The sequence below is a fragment of the Cololabis saira genome, chromosome 6 (genome assembly GCF_033807715.1).
Source record: "Cololabis saira isolate AMF1-May2022 chromosome 6, fColSai1.1, whole genome shotgun sequence".
Classification (NCBI taxonomy): Eukaryota; Metazoa; Chordata; class Actinopteri; order Beloniformes; family Belonidae; genus Cololabis; species Cololabis saira.
The window spans coordinates 31,539,256-31,561,590 of record NC_084592.1 but is presented as its reverse complement, the minus strand read 5'-3'; the positions used below and the strand labels follow the sequence as shown (position 1 = coordinate 31,561,590).

The following is a 22,335-nucleotide window of genomic DNA, read 5'->3' as shown; positions in this document are numbered from 1 at the left end:
ATCCATCCATCTCTCTGATTTGTTGTTCCGAGTTTGTTCACGTGTTGCCACTAACCTCGCAAGAACCAGGCTACAGCAAGTGGCAGTTCTCACGAGGCCGGTGACAATTCAGTTTAGAGAGGCACAGGAATGCTTTTTAGGCAAGGCAAGGCAAGGCAAATTTATTTATATAGCACAATTCAACACAAGGTAATTCAAAGTGCTTTACATTGACATTAAAAGCGGCAAGACATAATTAGACAGTAAATAACAAATAAGATTGAAAAAATTAAGAATAAGATGATAAGAAAAGAAGTAAAATAATAAAAAGCACAAGCTGTTAAAAGTAAAGGCAGTAGAGTACAGCAGGTAAGTTTAATTTAAGAGTACGCTTCAGTAAACAGTAATGTTTTTAGGCCTGATTTAAAGGATCTACAGTTGGAGCAGACCTCAGGTCTACAGGAAGTTTGTTCCACCGGTGAGGAGCAGAATAACTGAACGCTGCCTCACCTTGCTTGGTTCTGGTTCTTGGGAACCACAACAAACCAGATCCAGATGAACCTCAGGGGTCTGGGAGCTTCATAGGGAGCTAACAGATCAAGCATGTATTTTGGTCCAAGACCATTCAGTGCTTTATAGACCAGCAGTAAGATTTTAAACTCTATCCTTTGACTCACTGGAAAAAAAGGAGTTATTATTGTTATAAAATGGGAACTTTATGGGAAAATACTAATATTGGGGGACGGCCGGAAAGAGGGCTAAAATACAGTACGGTTGACAGGTATGCATTGTATTAAAAACACAGTTTAAGCTTCAGTTCTGGCTGTGGGCCGCAAGGGTCTCCTGTATAGAGACTGTGTTGCAGGAGATCTAAAGACACCTCTGACTGAAGACACTGAGACTTTCTACCAAAAAGTAGTTTAACATGATTTTTTTTAAGCAAAGATTAGAAAAAATTCTCCAAGCTCAAATAAGGAAATGGTCTAAAGAGGAAAGCTGTTTATATATTATAAAATTGTCCTGTGCTTCTTACTTAGCCCAATCAGTGGTTACATATATGTCTCTCCATATCATTTATTAGTTTGTAATGTCAATCAATATTGATTACATCATTAACATCCCTTTCGCAGTCCGTTGGAATTCCACTGAAATTATTTCTTATGCCATTCAATTAACTTCAGTTATGCATGATTAATCTTTGAAGGGATATTAATCAATCTGCAATAAAAAGTTCCTTTAGGGTCGGCAGGAATGATATCCTGTAGCGCTCTATATTACACTATATAATAACTAAACACTTTGTTCCAAGCTTACTTCACCGTTTTGTGATTGCATTGATGGGGACTGTTTTCATTTATTAATAAATGATAATAAATAAGTAGAATATATTTGCACAGCGTGAATCTTATGCGTTCACTTGAAGCCATTGTGTTCAGTTTGTATCCCTCTATATGTGATTGATTCCCTAAACTCCAGAATAGCAAAAGTGAAGGAAAACTATAAATAAGATGCGGACTTGAGCAGACCCTCATGAGAAGCTGATGATGATGCATTAATCTAAATCAGGTGTGTTGATACAAGGTGACATCTAAAATATGCAAGACAGCGGCCCTAAAGGACTGGAGTTCCAGACCTCTGCATTGCAGAGGCATGGACATGATGCATTATACCAAAATACTTGACTCCATGTGATTTTTGCAGAAACAGAGGATGTTGATGGTGAAGGCATTAAAGGTTTTCCATATGAAATCATAAAAGCACAATGAAAGCATAAGAAATAAAATAAAATCGAAGTGTCTTCTATTTGTGTCCTTTTTTACATTCTTAGGCCCCTTAAAGGAACATTCTGTAGTTAAAACAACACTATGGTGTGTGAACTTCCATAAGGGGCCAAAACAATATGAATCAAAGCACCAGGGAAGATGGAGCACCAGAACACCAGAATAACTTGCAACTTTAAACCTCTGACAAGAATCAAAAATGCCATTCTAGTTATTTTATAATGTGGATAGGGTTCCTTCAGACAAATCTTTGAGTACAAAAAGTGTATAAAAGGGTTTGTTGGTACAACCATCATCATCCAGTTATGTTGTGCTATAGAATTTACAAGTCCACACAAGTCATACCACTAGGCACATTCTCACAAGCAGGAGCTCCATTATCTCGTGTCTCTATTATCAGGAACAGCCCTGCAAAAGCAAATTTCAGGAACCTTTAAAGGCTGAAAATGGTCCCTGTTGTGGGAGAAGTACCTAGGCTGGCTAAAGGAACCTCCTGGCAGAGGGTCTCTGCAAATCTGGATTTCTAAATAGGTTCAGTACTTAAATCATGTGACCACAACAACTCATTCAGACCATTTGGACCAGAGACATTTTGATGCAAGTACATTTGACAAATCTGGAGATTACAAGAAAAAGTGATGGATGGACCAACGAGATGGTTCAAGTCTTGTTCGTATATTACACCAATAACTCCAAGTTATTTTTGGGATGAGGATAAAGTCTTTACCTTTTAATATTATGATTAAAACCATTTTTTGGTCAAGTTTGTATAGCTAGGGTATAGTCCCCCCCCTAGGGTTTCCTTCCATGATGCACCTTCTTCACTTTGTTCTCTGGACTTTTCATGTATATGTATTTTCCATAACTGCTGTTTAAAGGTTATGTTTCTGTTTTTTGGTGTCATTAAATATTTCCTTGGACTAATATTATTTTCTTTTTTTTGTTTTTTGGTGTCTGTTTCCTCTCCTCTCACACCACCAACCAGGTAGACAACCGTCCGTCATGTGTATTTTTCCATATATTGATTTCTTCCTGTACATGAGGAGGTTTTCCTGTCTACCTCAAGTCCTTGAATAATAAGGATGACTGAGTTACAGTAACTGATTCATTGCACTTCTTGGTGTCCTTATTTAGGCTGTGTTTTCCCCCTTTCTTTATTTGTTTTTCACTCCGCTTCTTTATCCCAACAAGTAGATTATGCCATGGTGGATTTACACGGTTTTCATTGAATAGTAATTAGACCATATTTAATTTGAATTGATTAAACTTGTATGCACTTGTGTAAAGTGCCCAAAGATTACTTATTTTGTGAACTGGCAATTAAAAATAGAGCAAATTGAACTGAACTGAATTTATTCCATTTAGTTTTTTTTTTAGTTGGCAAATAAAAAAGAAAAATAAAACAAGAAAAATATCGTCAATAGCAGAGCTGACTGCAAATAGAAAATCAGTGGATTCATTTCCTGTAGCCGACTCAACTAACCTTCAAGCATTCAGTCGAAACTGTGATTCACGTAGCCCATTGTCATGGAGATGGGAGGAACATGGAGGTCATGGCCTAAACAAAAAACATTTCTTGACTGCCCTGTCAGGTCAGATGACAATTTGTTTTTTGGGGGAGTTAATCCTGGTGCTGGGGATTATTTTGCATTTCATCTACATCTGTTTAGACAGGTGCTGGCCATCGGGCTTTCAATGATGCTTATACACCAAACGCTTTGCCCCTGCAACTATGTTGTGTTCACTCATTTCTCCTCACATGGTGTGCTTCACGCATTGCTTTTGTTATGCAGCGAGTGTCGAATGAGGACAGAGCGTGCATCTGTATTTTTTCTGCAGCGTGCTATGACATTGTGTTGTGACCACAGAAGAAACCCTGAGAGTGGACTTGCTGAATCATGAAAATAGGAGAGGTGAAGCCTTGCCAAAGTAAACTGCAGTGCTGGATGAAGAAAAGAGTCCAAGGACAATTTAGAGAAAATGATGGTAACATGAACAAAATAGAACTTTCTACTCTCTTTCTTTCAATGACACAATAATGTCAAACTCTGCTACTTAAGATGCAAGTATTCAGTTTGAAATTAAATATTACTGTCACTTCTGGGTCTTGAGGATCAACAACCGAGTGAAGAGGGAGATTAAGAACAAAGAGGGGGGATTAACACTGAAAATGCCTCAGGAGAAACTCTTCTGTTTATTTTATTCCGAAGCCTCATAAAAATCAATCCTTTAATTAGGTTCGTTCAGCTTTGATGTTTGCCACTGAGGCCCAACAGCCACTCAGATATTATTTACCTGAAGTCAGAAGCAGCATGCCAGATATGAAAATATTAGGATTTTTTTCTTGCAGTTATGTCGTGTACAAGCCCCGAGTCCAAGTTGACTCAAAGGCATGAATCTTATCTGTACGCTTTCATCTCTCCTTCATGACAGATGTTAGGTCACGCTGCTAACTTCTTTAATGGAAAAGATCAAGAAATGTGAGTGTTTCTGGTAGATACATCAAAGAGATAATTAAGGAGTGCCAATGTAAAACAGTGGAAGCCCCTTATTGCTATTGCTCATATTATATATACCGGTATTCTGTTGGTTTGCTGAACTGTCAGGGATGATCAATGGATCATTCTAAGAGAGTTTTAACTGAAGGTGGTGATGCTTCATCCATGTGGAAATACCAGTGAGATGCTCATTTGACACAAAGTAAAAAGTGTAGCGAGAATGCGGTTTAAAGTGGTGCATAATCAACTTCAAGATGGTTCTGAAAGCAGAAAAGTACATTATTTAACTGAGACAGTGATCCTAAAACCACACCAGTTAAGGATTAAGCCCAGCGGGTGGCACCATGGCACAGTGAGTAACGCTGGCACTTCACCGCTGCTCAGCTGGAGCCTTTTTGTGTGGAGCTCTATGTTCCCTCTTGACTGTGCAGCACTTTCTTTCCTGGATCTCCTCTTTACTCCCAGAATTAAAAACACCTAGATTGACAGGTAGTCTTAACTATAAATTGGCTGAAGGTCTGAATTTCAGCATGATAACTGTCTGTTTTTGTAGAAACGTGGATTCCCATGATGCCATACCGGATAACGTGTAAAGTGGTTATAGTAAGGGACTGGATATTTAATTCAGCCACTTTCTACAGTGTCAAGAAAAAGGAGACTTCTCCTGGCAAACTGTGGCATCTCATTCAAAACAGCAGAATATCAATGACAGAAAGAGTGTCTACTTTTAATAGTTGCCTACTGGGGTAACCTTAAAATGTTTCATATCAGGCGGAGGTGTCTTTAATGCCTGCACTAAACTTTCTTGAAAAAATGAAAAAGAACTTTACCCAGAAAATCTAAAAAAGAAAGTAGCTTCTCATTCATTTCTACGGAGCCCCTCTGGTGACATTTGAAAAAAATAAAATAATGCATGGCCACGCATTAATAACTCGTGGCCACGAGTTAATATCTTGTGGCCACGAGATAATCAATGCGTAGCCACGCATTATGTATCTCGTGCCCACGCATTATTTTACTTGTGGATGGCATTATAACCTACTGTCTGGACTTCGCGGTTGCAACTTCCTTGGTGGGATGGTTATTCATCATTAATAACGGTAATTATAGTCTATTTATATTAAAGAGCAAGAGTATTGTCATGGTGAGTGTAGTAATAACATGTGACATTTGAAAAAAATTAAATAATGCCACACATTAATAACTCGTGGCCACGCATTAATAACTCGTGGCTACGCATTGATTATCTGGTGGACACGAGATATTAACTCGTGGCCACGAGTTATTAATGCGTGGCTACGCATTATTTGATTTTTTTCAAATGTCACCAGAGGGGCTCCGTACATTTCTGTAGTAATTAGGAGAACTATTTAAATCAGGCCATAAAGTTTTCCTAATCCAAACCATTAGTTTAGATTCCAAAATCCAACCAAATCTGCTAATCTGTCACGGTTTGGTTGTTTTGTTCCCATCTGCCCTGATTGTCTGCACCTGTGTCTTGTCAACCCTTCTGCCCGTGATCGTGAGATAATCGGGATTGCTAAATTACTTCAGCCCTTTTACATGAACATAAATCACGTGAACACAACTCATTTGGTTCGTAATTTTTTTGCTTTCAGTATGTTAAAAAAAAGAAAACAAGTCACAAGAAACATCTCTGTTCATGTTTGATTACTTATTTAATTTTCTCTTTATTCTTCAGCTGCATTCTTCTTTTTCGTCTCATTTTATGCTACTGGCTGTTTGCTAACAGCAAAAAATGGGCATTACTGCCACCAGTGTTGTGAGCAGCTACAGTACAATGGAGGTATAGCTAGAGATTCCTATACAGCGGGTTTACCCTAAACCCCCACTAATGGAAAAGTTTACTTTCTTTCACGGAAGGGAACCAATTCATTTATTTACCCGTGTATCAGAGACAAATCAGCCTGATCCAAAAAATGTTGCGTTCTACTTTATAATGCAATCATGACTTCTAGCTAAAAACATATGTCAGGGACTTCAGCGACAAAGCTGTTATGAGGTCTGGCAGTCAAACGTACATAAATGTATGTGTTAGAGTATTACTTTTCTTTAAAGGTGTCAGGTGGTTGTTCTGAGCCTGAGCTACTCTGCAGGATTGCTTTGTCTGCAGCCTTTTTTTGTAAATACTTTACTACTAATTTAAAGCTACTCCCTCAAAGCTAAGAATGGAACTGAAAATCGTTATACTTTTTCACCACCTCCCTCCAACCCACTTTCATTCATTATTTCTTTATACCCGCTTCAGTGGCATTCAGGATCACGGGGATCAGCAGCCTATCCCAGCTGTTACCAAGTGAAAAGTGGAGGTATACCCCGAACAGGTTGCCAGTCCATCAACAGTCTAGCCCTCATATGATGACTTTTTCATTCTTTCTTTGAAAAACACCCCACAACGATTGAGAAGTAATTACTTAGTTGATAGTGTTTCTTGTTGCATCACCAAGAAAATATGTGCCATGTTTTCTTTCATGTTAGATCTTAAATATGCTGATCATTTACTAACTCCTGGAGTGCTGGAGCAATTTCTTTTTTTTTTAAGGCTACTAGTTAGTCAAGTTAGTCTGTCTGGGTGTCAGTTCAAATCTGACTGATGGCAGCAGCGACAGAAACCCAGCCCAGTCGTAATCATGTTAAAGCAAAGTGTCGCTCCTGAGGCTCTGCTTTCCTTGCTGCACCAAAGGACCCAGATCTGCGCCTTGTGTCTGCTTAGTTTAAAGGAAAAAGTTGTCTGCAAGTGCATGACTAATACATTAGTCAAATTCTGACCTGGATATGATAAACTTCCTGTTGAATGGAGAAAAAGTCTGAGAAATGTCACACACTTTCACTCAGGAGATGGAAACATCTGTTCAGCAGACACACGACACACTCGCTGCGTGACAGAACAACTTGTCTGGTTTGAAGTAGGTCCAACTCACCCCACAGCATTTGAATCATGTGAGAGATGCTATCTGAGCCTGGCAGCAGTGAAGTAAAGCAAAATCATAAACACCTTCAAGAGATCGAGACTTAAAGCTTCTCTTGAACATTTCTGTTTTGATTGGCTCTTTGTATTCTTCGCTGATTTCAGAAGGGTCATTGGAAGTGTGTGATGAATGCAAATGACATCTATTTTCATCTTCAAAAGTGAGTACTGAAATATAATCTTGTTTGTCCTATGTAGTGGATTTTAAATGGTTTGTGTGCTAATTTGCTATATTAATTTGTGACCCATTAAAAACGACGATTTTTTTTAATTTGAAACTAATTTGAAACTGAGTCCTCCTACACTTAATCTGTCTCCTGCCTTTCTTTTCCCACATTATTTGTTGTGTCTTTAACCCCTGAGTCCCACTAGGAGCAAAATCATAGTTTTTGCCCTCAAAGCACTGACTGTTCAGCTGAATTTGTGTAAAAATATGTGTTTACCCAAATGTTTCAAGATCACATTATCTGTTAAATTGAGGACAGCTTGCCTTGTTTTGTCCTTTTTGCCATTGCTCTTATAAAAAGGGTGGGATTGATTAAAATAAAATGTGCTTTTTTTGACTTCTTAAATGAACGTCTCCCTGTTTGTGGTAAAAATATTCTCTGAAACCCTCCAAAGTGTTTATCTGCAGTGTCAGCAGGTTAACAGCTTGACTGTGGTTGAGCAGACCCAGTGAATATGTTTGGTGCATTTGTTTTATAATGTCTCTGAAATGCATTGCAGGGCTTCTGGTGGAAACACTTATTATATTATGGCCACAACTTAAAACAGCCAAAAGAGGGCGCTCCTGCACCTGGTTTGGCCGAGCACAGTTGATGCCAACGTGGATATCTGAAAAACTGCAGTTCCTCCACTGACCACTTGGGCCAGTCACTTCAAAAACAAGCAACTCTCCTTTAACCAGCTTTTTAAAATGTCTAACTTTGCAGCAGAATTAACATATGAAAGACTGTAAAGCCCTGTTCAAAAAAAACATTTCCTGTCTTTATAGCTAGGTTTCACATTCAAGACAACTGTATGGGGTGTGAATTTTATTAGTACATCAGCTAGAATTATATAAAGCAATACATTTATGTGTAATTAGGGGCGTGGGCCTTTTATTGGTGCGGTCATCACTACATCAGTCAAAACTTTTGCTAATTAGCGCTTAGCCGTGTATTGACTACTGAGCATAACTTGCTGTGTACAAAGACCTAAAAGATCATAGTCATTAATCCAAACTAGGGTCGTCCCGATCAGGATTTTTCAGCTCACGATCCGATCCCAATAACTTGAGTTTGAGTATCTGCCGATCCCGATTTTTTTTTCCGGTCACTTTTTTTGGCTCCCGATACAATTCTGATACCTTTTCCCGATCAGATACATTTTGGCAATGAATTTAGTAAAAAAAAAAAAAAAAGAGGACTAAAACTCAAATTGTCCCAAGTTTCTTTTATTGTCTATTCTCTCCAACATGGACATATATATATTTTTTTTTCACTGACTGCATCATTGGATCAAAACAAAGTTTATCAGCACTGGTGCCACAAAATGGAGAAACATGAAATTGTAAACTAAAACAAAAGTGAAGAATAGTGCAATAACAAAAATAAATACATTTCACTTCAAAAGGAGGTAGTTTACCTAATAGGTTCAAAAGTTGAATGACATCCAACCAAATTCACAATCAATAAGAAAATTAAAATACATTTAGGCTTAACCTTAGTGCAGAATTCTCAACAGCATGACATTACTATCATAGGTTAGCATATGCTAAGTCAACCAAACTCTAATGCCTAACTGTGATTGAAATAAGGTGGGCGTGTACTAGCTCACCAAAAGAACCAGTGCTGTACCATCTCTATTTGCAACATGGTGCAGCAAAAAAGAGGCTTCAGAAACACTCGTCAGAAAACCTATGTGTAGTAGGAGGTTTTGTCTAGTTCTCCTTATACACTCTATTAGGGTACCCAGGGGACAGTCTCCTCTGTCATGTTGTCCTCTTTTACTCTGTGAGCAAGAATCAGTCATCCTTGACCGGCCCACGTAATTGTCATGGAAGACGACAGGTGTCAAAAGTTACTTTGGCTGGTATTTGCTGATAGTAGGGACAGGATTGCTCCTGAAATGAATCAAACACTCCTCCAAATAAAATCGAAAGTGACGTGAACAGGAAAATCATCCTTGGTGCCGCTTTGAAACAAGAAAATACAACATTGCTCTTCCTGTTTTAAAGCAGTTTAATTCCCTGATGAATTCCAACTTCAGTAGTGCACAGCACACAATATGTGCCCCAAGGCTGTTTAATTTATAACTCTTTTCAGAGTATAAGTAATTGCTGCAGCAGCAGTTGCAGGCTTGATGTCCACCTGTCTCTGGTCTCAGCTGCTACCACGTAAAAAGAAAGACAGGTGATGACCCAGTTGGATGGATGTGGTGCTGTTCTCTGAACTGCAGCTCTTGAATATAGATTTCTGGGGCCATTTGGATGTTAAGAGTCAGAGTCATTTGATACGGAAGCATGGATGCAACCTGCCTTTTATCGGCGGTCTAGCGCGTTGATGGTGATGTGAGGTTGTAAGTGATGATATCTTGTTATGCTTTAGGGCCTTTGCTAAATGCCAGAGCCTACCTGATATCTTCACTGACCGTGTCCATCTTTTTATGACCACAACTTGCTGTAAACATCTTCAAAAGGCTACTTCCATCATTGTTACACAGTATGTCCCAAAGCTCATATAATCTCAAACAGATTTCTTGAATGTGACAGTGAGGCCGCCGTACTGAAATGTTCTCCACGGTCACCCCATCTCATCTAAACAGAGTATCAAAGGGATGTGGTGGAATGGGAGATTTAAATCTTGAATGAGCAGCTGCTAAATCTATAGCAGCTGTGTGATGTATCATCTCGATATGATCCAAGAATGTCTGTTGGATCGAGGGCACGAAGGATTAAGGAAATTCTAAAAGGAAAAGGGGGTCAAAATTGTCTCTGCAAGGTGTCTTTAATAAAGTGGCTGGTGAGTGCATGTCATTACATAAATCGTGTGTTCATAAATCTGATTGACAGTACATAAAGATGTGGAGACAGATGGAGTATTCTGTTGCTGGAGCTTTCTATTTCGAAACGACAAAACAGATCAATGAGAACTAATCACCTGATGCTGTGTTTTGTCAGCAGCTCAACAGGGCAGATCTGATTTCACAGGAGAGATGACTATTGATTCTAGCAGCTTGCAGATAATATCACAGTCTTTGTAAGATATCTGGATGGATATTTAAGTTCATACAGCTACAACAAACAGAAAGCAAAATTCACATTTGTGAATCTTGGTTCTTCATTTTTAATGGAGGCTCCAAACTGCTGTTATTGTGTAGTTGTATACTAGAAAGCAGCTTTAAGTGGCCTGCCAGTTGCAATAAGATTGCATGTGACAATAAGCATGTTTGAATAACGTCTGACAAGAATTCTCCCATGAAATCCCAAGAAAACAGAAAATACAAAGACATTCATTTGAAGGAGGAATGCAAGACGTTATAAAAACGAAGAAAAAAAAAGTTATAAAAACAAATAGGTTCAGAGTTACAAAGCTTTGAAGTTGTAGTATGAGATAATACCTAAGACCTAAAAAGTACATGATACGATTAATAGCAATGTTTACCTTATGGTAATGAGGTTTGTTCCTGTAACGTCCTTGTGCTGCTGGAACCTTGTTCTCTGCTTGTCCTTGTTCTGTATTTTCTTCATTGTCTTTTTATCTGCAGCATCTTAGTTTTCCTTGCGTCATATTGAGGAGTTCATTACATTTATCACTCAGTCTAGTTTTGATTTCCGATATTGTTTCTCTCTAAAAATAATGGCCTGTCAAGACTTATTATGAGACTTTAAGAAGGTTACGATATGTATTCTCGTCTGTACTCGAGTTATTATTCCAAGTCTACACCCAGCTAAGTATTTCTAAAATCTCTGGGTGTCTTCTGCTTTGCTTGTTGACTTGTGAGAGGATTTCACATCGACATACAGCAATACTGGAGAAGAATGACACTATCAATAAGTAAACGTAAAAAAAAAAACATTTTTTTTCCATATAACAGAATGTAGTTTTACAGTGTTTTAATGCCAAAACTCCTAATTTATGATTGATTAATTCAGATGGTACTTATTTGAATTTTATGAAAATGTTTGGGTCTTCTGGTTAAGCAGCCATGTTGTCCCCAAATTATTCCTGTCAAGTATGAGCTACCGAGCATAGAAAACCTGGGATACTTGGGACTGAAAACTTGCCCCTGATTTTCACTACATTAGGTTTGATTTAGTTAATAAAGTGAACCTTATCTGAGTCTCCATCTCTACTCCAAACACATACTACAACAATATCCAGTCACTTTGCTAAATTAATGACATTTTCATTAACCTGCAATAAACAATTTACATCTCTTAGCACAACAGATCTTTCTCCTTAAAGGAGACCTATTATGGCATTTAATGTATATTTTAAACAGGCCTTGAATGTCTTAAAAACAATCTAAAGCTTGTTTTTTCTAGATAAATCATAAATCCAGCTTGTGGGCCCTGTCACTAGTTTTACCGCTTCTAACCTCTTTTTCTGCGCCTCATTTTTAGGGAAGGGGGGGGTATGATAATGAGGCTCTGTGCTGATTGGCTCCCTGAATGACGTGTAGCAGGGGAGGAGAATAAACCTCGCTCCGCCAGAGCAGCCCGAGCCTGTAAATTATCACAACACTGAATTTTCACAAATGGCAACTTTATTGTTAAAAAAATAAAATATGAGTTGTATATAAATAACATTTATGCACTATTTAAGCCGGATCTGCCCGGCGGAGTCTGAACGCTGCCCCGGAGCCAAGCCAGGCGCTGCTGGATCAGCGCGCATCACCGCGGCTTTAACCGGGAAATATGACCGGTTCCCACCGGCCGGGACCGCAGGAACCGGCCTGGACTGGTAGCAGGGACTCCCGGGGACCGACCAGCGGAATTTCAGCCGGATCTGCCCGGCGGATGCTGCGCGACGGGCGCCACAACTCCACGGCGGGCGCACAGATCCACTCTGGAGCGCATCCGCGGCGCATCGCCCGTTACCGGGGATCAAACCGACAGATTTGCCTGAAAATCTCGAAGGGTGAAGCTGGTCCAGCCTGGGACAGACCCCCGAGGACCCAGCTCCCAAACCACCCGGGAACCTGCATGATTTAACCTGGATCCGCGGCGCCGCGTCCGACTGGCTGAAGGAAGGACCGCTCCAGCAGCGGAGAGAGCTGGTTGTGGGCGTGGTTTCAGCAGCGGAGGCTGAACCTATGGAAATGAGCGCCTATGGTGACGTCACCATAGGCGCAGATTCAGAATGGCTCAAAAAAAGGTCACGTGACACTGGGGGACTCTGAAGGCGGGGGTCAGAGAGCTTGCAGAAATTCATGGGATTTCATCTCCCCTGTGCTGGCAGGGTGAGGGGAGACCACTTTATATATGTTAAAACAAGAAAAAACGTGTTTTTCATAATAGGTCACCTTTAAAAGAGCAGCCTATTTTGAGTTGTCATCTCACAAATTGTGCAACTAACGCTGTAAAAGGCACGAAGAAGGTTACTGTTCACTGGCCGATGAAGAAGAAGAAATTGAATGAATCCTGGCTAAAGGTGTTTTGTAAAACGTTTGATAAAAATGGAGGCTTATGCTTGTTACACGACGCTAGAACAGCCAACAGAACTGATCCGCAAAAGAAGCAAAAACAAAGCAGCAAAGTGATTTAAAAAGAGATGAAAGCAGAAAACAAGAACTGACAGAACAAAAGCTTTTTCCAAATGGGCAGAGCTGATAAGCAAAGACCTTCAGCGATGCTGAAGTTGCTTATTTTTCTCCTCGAAAGGTCATTTGCTACCAATATACTGTAGATGCAAATTGATTTTAGCTGGACAGCAGCAGAGAAGGTTGCTGTATTCACCCTGATTATTGGATCACAGTATTTCCTATTAATTGTCTTGATAAATCAGTGCAAGAAGACTGAAAACTGACTCTAGCGTTACTTAGTGAAGATAAAAACAATTTGCCCACTTGGACCAGTCACAGCTATGAACTCATCTCACCAGACACCAAAGGTTTAAAAGCTCTACGAAGACAACAAATTAAAACCTTAAATCTCAATTTAGGTGCATATCACTTCTATAAAACTGACCTCTTCTCCTTTCCTTTCAGCCTAAACAGTATGAGAACCAGATACCGGTAGATCGTTTATATTGGCCTTAACTGTTTATTTTTTGCTTTGCTGTTTTTAAACATGCTCAATTCATATGATTAATAACTCCTGACACAATGTAGACATCTCAATTACACTGAGGAGTGCCACGGCTGCCCTTCCTCCTCCTCTACCAGGTCAGCTTCCCCACAATACTGATCACCGCCCTAGACTACAGTTCCCAGAATTCCTCAGTCATGCATCATGGTGGTCTGCACCCGTGCTCATTTACCTCATGTGTGGCCATGTGTGTGTCTCTCTACCCTCACTGGGTAGCATTGTCTTGTTCATGTCACCTAGATTCAAGTTGGATGAAACATTGATGCAAAAACCCTTTTTCTAAATTTTAAGAATGATCATAATCTGGAGTAATCCAGATTATGGTAATTCTTAAAACAAGAGGTCACTGATCAATCACAAAATAGGAATGAATGTGGATTTATACATACTTCTCTGTACAAGTAAGGTCCCTCAGTTAACCTGAAATATGAGTTACGGGAGGAAACTGAAGTCCCCAGCAACCATGCAAAGATCATTAAAACCAAGGTTCAAACTGGGAACTGAACCAGGAATCTTCTCCACCATCAATCCAAGGTTCAGGCACACGTTGGCCATTCAAATCCTCAACAGAACATGTCTGCTTGCTTATATTTTGGTGACACCACAGTTGGTAGAGAAGCTAATGAATATTCTCATTTGGGGATCGCAATTTGTAGACGGTCCCTAAATAGGCATTATACAGCCATTTGCATATTGACAACAACGTCTTTTGTGCAGTTTAGTTTCATTTTGATGACAATTGGCTTGTAGCTTATTGTCTGCGTCTCAGTGGTTGGACAGAGGCGACATCCATGCTTTAACATCTCTTTATTTAGGAGTTATTGACCGCAGAAGTAGGAATCTGCGAATATCTGTCCAACTTTACTGGACCACGTCAGTCAGTCCTTGCTCAGCACACCATCTCCTTACACTTCTCTCTGAAAACCCCTGCCGTGGTGCTCCAAACTGACTACGTAAAGCGCCGTAAATATCACCACACGTCATTCCATTGGTCCGTTTTTACTTAATAAAATCTGCAAACTCATGCAACCCCATTGTTTTTTGCATCAATAGTTCATCCAAATTCTTGCGACGAGTAGGTCAAAATTTCTTGTTCACTTGTGTTTTACAAACAGCTTCCAGGTCACGACCAAAAACAGTCACAGACCATAAATAAATATTGAACATCAAAATTTTCCCATCTTTTTCTGATTTTAAGTTTTCGTTTTGAAACATGCTGTCGGAAAACAAATAATAGTTTTCTTGTTTTTCATTTTGAAAACAAAAAATTTGTCAGTTCTCGTGTCTGCTTTTATTATTATTTGTAATCGGGAAACAGCTTGTTTCCCAATTTTGTTTTTTCAATATTAAAAGGAAAATTGCTTGGTCGTCATGTACATGGACCACCTACCTACCTCTTTCTGTTAGTTCTTTTCTACAGTGTTATCCAGCAACAGGTGTAATTAAAACTTCTTTAATCTGATGTCTGTGCTAGAGTCTGCCTGCTGTGTTACAGACCTCACAAGGAGTACCCTCTTAATGTTAAAACAAGAAAAAAGAAAAAATTAAGGGTATCTGTGTCAATAAAACCCATAAATAGTTCAAGCGTTTCAAAAAGATAGTGTTGGGTAAGAGTGATTTAAAAAACATAGTGAAAACATGGACGAATCAAAAAACACCATCAGCAAAATTCCTGCTGATGGTGGTAAAAATACCAGCTCATCTGGCATGGATCAGTTATGAAGTATGAACATGTAAATAGAGCAAAAAAAAACAACATAATAAACATGATAATATGATTATCTAGTCACTCAAAGGTGTACACTTGATTTTGATGTACAGGGAGTTGAAGAAAGCTTATCCATATGCAGTATGTGCCAACTGTAAATAGGACCTTTTATCAAATGCCTCCCCCTAGTGGCAGCTTGTAAAGCATCCATCCATCCATCCATCCATCCATCCATCCATCCATCCATCCATCCATCCATCCACAAAAGTACACCCTGGACTCTCTGGACACACTTAAGACAACCACACACACTCACACTCACTCCTACAGTCACTTAAACTACAAACGGCCTCCACATGTTTGGACTCTTGGAAGAAACCGGAGCACCCAGAGAAAATCCACGCCCTGGAGAGAACATGCAAACTTCACGTAGAGAGGCCCCAGCAGGGATTTGAATCAGGACCCTTCTAGCTAGACAAGGCGTGGTAATGTACTTAACGTTGGCCTCATGTGTAAGAAAAATACCCAAAGGCATGCATTTGATTTGAAACATGTGCATCTGCAGAGTATGAGATCCTCGGAAAGGGACACAAAATTACCATGCTGACAATTAAATATAATTTCTTTTGCTCAGAAAAGCAACTAAAACTTTTAATAGAAGTCAATATTTGGGAGAAAGTATTTTGTCAGTCATATCAAACCTAGAAATGTTAGCGTTTGATCAGTAGGAAAAGTGTAGACTACAGAGAGATCCACGGTATTTATGATGGCTGGCAGCTCTAGTTATATGAAGTAAAGACATAACTTATGCACAAATTACCCTCTCTATCAGGAACGTAAAAAACTAAATGTGATTAGTAGCTTTTCCTAACCTAACATTTTTGCACAAAAAAGTTGATCAAATCCTGGAAAATGGCAGAGGCCTCTGTGTCCTTCCTTGACTTTGTTGAAAGTCGTTGGGCTGTCAGTAGTCAGGCTTCCTGAGGTTTGCAGGCCAAAAGGTAGAAGTACTTGACAGCCACCTCCACCTCCGTCTCTGCAGAGGTCACTTTCATCACAGACATCAGCCTGGGGACAGCAGCACAGGAGGTGTGTCAGACAACACACAAAATACTTCATTTTAAAGACTCCCAACTTTCACTAGTGGACTTTAATTAACAAATGAACAGGACGGTGGGATGACAGGACCATGACTCAAACCCACGCCTGCTGAGATAAGGAAGTCATTCATCTCACCGTAATAGTGCCCACCGTACTGTACCATTTTCATCCTACGTCTTTATCTGGTTAATGGATACTAATTTTCATCCTACGTCTTTATCTGGTTAATGGATACTAATAATAGACGCAGCCTACGGCGTCGCTTACGTAACCTACGGCGTCGCTTACGTAGGTTACGTAACCATATTCCGGTGCGATCTTTTAGCGAACAACGGACAAAAAAGGGATTATGTACATTCACTGAGTGAATATTATGAAAGTAAAATATTGGTTTGCGCCGAGAAATGTAATCAAAATGCATTTTTATGCAGAAACTAACTCAAAATATTGATTTTATTCCCAAAAAAATAAGAAATGTCCGCCATGTTTTTTTTTTTGATTCAGTCCGCAAATGACGACGAAAAGCATTCTGGGAAATTTTCATACCCCCTCGCTCGCCAAGTGAGCGTCTGAAATCCCTCGATTTGAAGGGGCTATTCTCAGCCCCTAGCCCTCGTTATGCCCCCTCCCCCTAGGTGAAAAGAGGAATTGGGACACCACTACCTTCACAGGAACGCGCAAAAGTTAGGGTTAGTGAAAAAAACGAGGGCGAGGGGGAGTATTGGGACGCAGCCTAAAATAGAATATGTATTACACTTAATTTTGAATTGTCCATCCACTCTCTAACCAGAGAAAAAGTCCCATCGTAGACTGAACCAGGAACCTTGTGAGGTGATCATCACCAGACCGCCATACCAGTCTCTGTACATCTGAGGTTTTATGTGCCTAAGACTATCTATGATGAGATGGGTTTTGTTCTGGTTTTACACAAACATTTAGGATTAAAATGGCAGTATGAACCTTTGCAGACAAGTGTAAATTATACTTTGTGTGCACTGCAAAAAAGGCACAAAGTTCACCTTTGAGCGATGTCCTGGGAGAGCCTGGTGGCCTTCTGTTGGTCATCCCTCAGTAGAGCCTGATAACTGGAGAACGACTCCACGAGCCCCATGTAGCTGGACAGAGTCATGTGCCTTCTGTCCCACACACACTCCTGCCTGCAATACATGACTATGCTTAAGGATACTGTTGGTACATATATGGAGTGGATACATATCAAACATGCCAAAAATTAAGTTTATTTTCTCTTTTGCAAAAACATGAAACTCACCACAGTAAAACAGAATGTATGTATATCTGTTGTTTGCCCTGTAAAGTGCAGTGTACAGTAGCGTCACTACTTTGTTACATGCATGAACCTGACGTGTCACTCACCATTCCTTGACGGGGTATGGAATAGATTCATATGCTTCCCGGTACAGCTGAATAGAGGCTTGACCAAGGTTGGGACTGCGGTATGGGTGCAAGGCTGCATAAAACTGATTACATAAAAACCAGCAACATTAGAAACGTGGCAAATACCTTTAAACACATAATTCATTATGTACCATTAATAGAGTTATATCAACAATATTTTACACCTACCTCTACGGATCTGTACAGAGTTGATGCCTATTTTTGTATGCATGAAAGACTTCAGAAATATCTGACTCGTGCAGTACACCACAGTTTAGACAGTCTGTACCACAAATATCCACAAGATGGCACTGCATGGTTACCAACATGGACAGAAAAAAGCAGCTCCATGCACTTGTTTTGCTTTCAGAAACGGGTACAAACAAATACATAATAAAAGTGTAGTCAGGACTTGATGATATCTGCCTAAGATTTATTGGTTATACAGTTTCATGTATTCATTTTGCAATAATGCTTTGACGTAAATTATAGCACAGAATTTTGACACTATTCTAGCAATTTTGTGTATGCAAAAAAATTCATGTTCGGACTGACCAAACCAATGTTCACTCACTTGTACTAAAACAGGACACTTCAGTGGAAGCCGGCTGACTGCTTCTGTCACTTGTCTCTGAATTTCTCATTCCATATTCAAACTGCTCACATTAACCGCATGACCGAACAAACCAGCTGCTCCACATGGAAATGCACACATTTGATTATGTTCACCTCAGTAACTCGCACATACATCAGTGATGATGAAATGTGAGGTTAAACATTTTTATAAAAAATGATATAACTGTCTTAATCACTTCTGATTTGCTGCTGTAAACACATCTTTAGTATTTCAGCAATTTAATTGTAGACGGCAGAATCCCATACAGTGCTATTCAGCTGATTATTATTTATGAGTGGAAAGCAATTAAGACATCTGCCAATCTTTCAAGGACTGGACTCCCCATCATGTTTACTCCAGGGTCAAACCAGGCAATACATCACCGATCTTGTTAAATGTTTAACTCCATGGCAGCCCAATTGGAAAACTGAACAAGTATGATTTACTCGGCAGAGATGGCAGAAGAGTACCCAGTGCCCTATTTGGAAAAAAAAACATACAAACAAATACTCAACTTCAGCAGAAACATGTCAAACCCACTGTCAAGCTGTGATTTGAGATTGTTTTGTAGTCATGGGACCTGAGCAGCTCTCAGTCACTGAGTCAGTCATGAACTCCTGCGTACATCAGACTATTCTGAGGTCATCTGTCTAGAGGTCATCTGTCTGGCAGCTAAAGTCTGGTTGAAAATTGGATCATGCGCCAGGACAATGATCAGAGCAGCAAATCTGTATCAGAATGGCTGGAAAATGGCCACGCGGGAGAGCTATGTATCGCTTCCTCTCTCAACAGAGCTAAGCAAAAGCCCAAAGAGCTTACTGAACTGAAGTTAGGGACAGATTTCCTCTACAAGTTATTGCAAATATATTGCAATACATACAAAAATACATAATAATTAGAGGAAGACCAACTTGATCTAAATTATCTAAGTTATCAAAGTCTAAGTTTATGTCTGAGTCTAAGTTATTTCACCATCTGGCCCCAGCACACTTAACCAACCAATCACGAAACTACACCTACATTTAACCAGAGGTGGAAAAAGTACAAAAATATTGTACTTAAGTAAAAGTACAAATTTTCTGCTTGAAAATTACTTAAGTAAAAGTAAAAAGTACCCATTAAGAAAATTACTTAAGTAAAAGTATAAAAGTACCTCAAATTAAATATAATAAAGTACCAAAAGTACATGGTGTAAAATGTACTTAAGTACAAAAGTAAAAAGTACAAAGTAAAAAGTAAAAAGTAAAAAGTAAAAAGTACAAAGTACAAAATTCAAAGTACAAAATTATTTTCAAAAGGATTGCAAGAATCCAAGAATTTGCTTAGCGTTTGTTTCCATTAACCAATTTTAATTTTGTCGGCTTGAGCGTCGGCTGCCGCTCAAGGCTGATTTATGGTTCCGCGTTACACCAACGAAGTAAAAGTAAAAGTACAGAAAAATGAAAGTATCAATAAAAGTACAAATTCTCAAAAATCTTACTTAAGTACAATAACGAAGTACTTGTACTTCGTTACTTTACACCACTGCATTTAACAGTATGACTTCTTTTGAGCCGGCATTCTGCGATTACCTCTTTGCAGACTTGGTTTAGTTTCTGCGAGCAGCAGTCAGGGTAGCTGAGCTCCATGTCAAGAGAGTAGTTGAGCAGAGCCAGGCAGCCGCGGGGCTTCAGGACCCTGTGGGCCTCCAGCAGAAAGCGGGGCCTGTCAAACCAGTGGAAGGCAGACATGGCTGTCACTAGGTCCACTGAGCTGTCAGCAAGAGGCAGGTCTTCGGCCCCACACTGTCTAAAAATGACATAAGAACAAAAATAAAACTTTCCACCATGATCTCTCTTCTGTTTTCACAGGTTTATCTTAATGTAACATGAGAGCTCAAAGCTTAAATGGGAACAATGTGACACTTGTCTTGTGTAAGTCGCCGTGCTGTGAAGCTCATACAGCAGGCCTGAACCAGCCAAGTTAATTGCAATCATTTATTAAAACCCAATGCAGTATAAAAATATGTTAATATGTTGAATAGCTAGCAATGCAGTGTCCTGACTCTGATTTGGCTCAAGCTTACCGATATGTGATGTTTGGCTCTATAGCATGCTGCAAAGCCATTTCTAGCTGCGCAGGACTCACATCGGTCCCCATCACTGAAGCAAAGCGTTTGGCCAGCAGCAGCGTTCCCTGCCCGGAGCCACAACCCACATCCACCGCCTGCTCAAAGCTCGGCCCCTTCTGAGAAATTATACAACATGTATTATTAATGATTTGATTTGATTTGATTTTATTAGGGATCCCCATTAGCTGGCGCCGTAGCGAACAGCTAGTCTTCCTGGGGTCCACATAAAAGACATACAAAATAGATTTACAAATACAACATTAATTAATATCAGTATTCAGTACTAAAAAACCTTACAATTTAAAAACAAGTTACATGATGGGAGTTGTTAAAAAAGCATGGTAAACAAAAAAACAAAAACAAAATACTAAAAAAAACAACCTTACAGTGACAAATACAATTTTAACTTCTTTTTAAAAGTAAGTTTACTGAAAAGGGTATTGCAGAGGTTTTGGGGCAGGTTATTCCAAAGAGCCAATGATCGATATATGAAAGTTCTCTATGAAAATGCTTAGTTACATTGTTATTTGGTTATAATTCACGGAGCAAAGCTCCAACTATTTTTTCTCTTTTCTTTTATCTTTATCTTGATTATACACTCACCAGGCCCTTTATTTGGTACTCCTGGTATACCCAATAAAGTGGACTGAGTGTACATCAAAAACACAGAGAAACCACCCACCTGCTGTTACTCACATGCATTTCCAGGAAATCCAGCACTTGTTGCATTAGATGGTCTGATGGAGAGATTCTGTATTTCCAGTAAGAGCCAGCATGCTCCTTTCCTTCAAAAAGGCGGTGAGCCATAGCTGTTTGGTGCTGTTTAGGGTTAGGGCAAACTTTCTCACAGTAAGGATGGTAAAATTCAATCCGCTTGCCGTCAAATACACACTTACACATGCACACACATAGACACATAAAAGAGGCTATGTGACGTATTTCTCAATGAGGACATTTAAAGGGACAGTAGCAAAAGAACATCTTCAAAATGTGTTTTCAGTATCTACGTCATTAGAAATAATGTGCCAATGCTCTTTATTTTTATATCATTCCCCTGATGAATGCATGAAATACAAAATTAGGCTCTTGTGAGGAAGAGGAAGATTATGCATCATACAGTATGATGATGTCTGTTTCTTTCAGAAGATAGTCCACAGGCCTTGATTTAAAAAAATAAAAAGAAACAGAAGAAGAGAATGTCTAAAAATGTCACTCTCAGGACTTCAGGTTGCTTAAAGGGTCCTAATGAGATATTATCAATAAAGTATACCCAAAGGTTCTGTTTTCACTCGAGGGACACAAAACAACAGACAGGGTTCAGATTTGAGATTCTCCATGTTGTTTTACTCATGTAAGAGACATTTGTTAATGTACATGATCTCACATATCGACATTTTACATTTGCCAGCGGAGTTCTGTAAACAGGCTTAGGTCAGCACCTGCTTCTGTATATTGCTTGACTGGATACAATGATCTACTCCCAACAGCAGATAAAAAAGAAAGACCATAAACGGTTTATGATCTATCTTGAGTCGCATTGAGTCCGATATGCTGTCGTAATCTGCTCTACAGTAAATATCAATCAACAATCACTCCAAAAACTATAAACTATTATTTACCGTCAGTAAAATACTGGCTCCTGAAAAAAAAACTGCAAATGGACATTGGGACTAGGGCTGTTCGATTAATCAATTTTAAATCGTAATCGCGATTATGTAATTAGAACGATGTTAAAACGTGAAAATCGTAAAATCGGGTTTTATTTCATTGGAAATATAACTTACTGTATGTTTGCAAGTGCTGATTTGCTGATTTTATTTTTCAGAGATAAAACTTTATATTTTATTATATTTTTTAAACCTTTTT

At 39.3% G+C, this 22,335-nt stretch overlaps 2 protein-coding genes across 2 annotated transcripts in view; one reads left to right on the top strand and one right to left on the bottom strand.

Moving 5' to 3' along the window:
- Positions 1–8,916: 8,916 nt before the first annotated feature.
- Positions 8,917–22,335, top strand: part of adarb1b (adenosine deaminase RNA specific B1b) — a 237,903-nt gene continuing 224,484 nt past the window's right edge. The window contains exon 1 of the mRNA XM_061723955.1: positions 8,917–8,920. The gene's annotated coding sequence lies outside the window, so the exon portion shown is untranslated. The remainder of the gene's footprint in view (positions 8,921–22,335) is intronic.
- Positions 15,235–21,344, bottom strand: zgc:162780 (uncharacterized protein LOC555377 homolog). Its single transcript, XM_061724544.1, has 6 exons — positions 21,166–21,344; positions 20,425–20,585; positions 19,931–20,147; positions 17,723–17,826; positions 17,368–17,505; positions 15,235–16,315 (listed from the first exon to the last, which is right to left on the bottom strand). The coding sequence occupies exons 1-6, from the start codon at positions 21,274–21,276 to the stop codon at positions 16,219–16,221; spliced, it is 828 nt and encodes a 275-aa protein (XP_061580528.1). The 5' UTR covers positions 21,277–21,344; the 3' UTR covers positions 15,235–16,218.

Coding starts and splice junctions, on each gene's coding strand:
- zgc:162780 (XM_061724544.1), bottom strand. CDS start 21,276: ATGGCTCACCGCCTTTTTGAAGGAAAGGAGCATGCTGGCTCTTACTGG. Junction 20,586..21,165: donor TGGATTTCCTGGAAATGCAT/GTGAGTAACAGC, acceptor ATAATTTCTCAG/AAGGGGCCGAGCTTTGAGCA. Junction 17,506..17,722: donor CCATACCCCGTCAAGGAATG/GTGAGTGACACG, acceptor CATGTATTGCAG/GCAGGAGTGTGTGTGGGACA.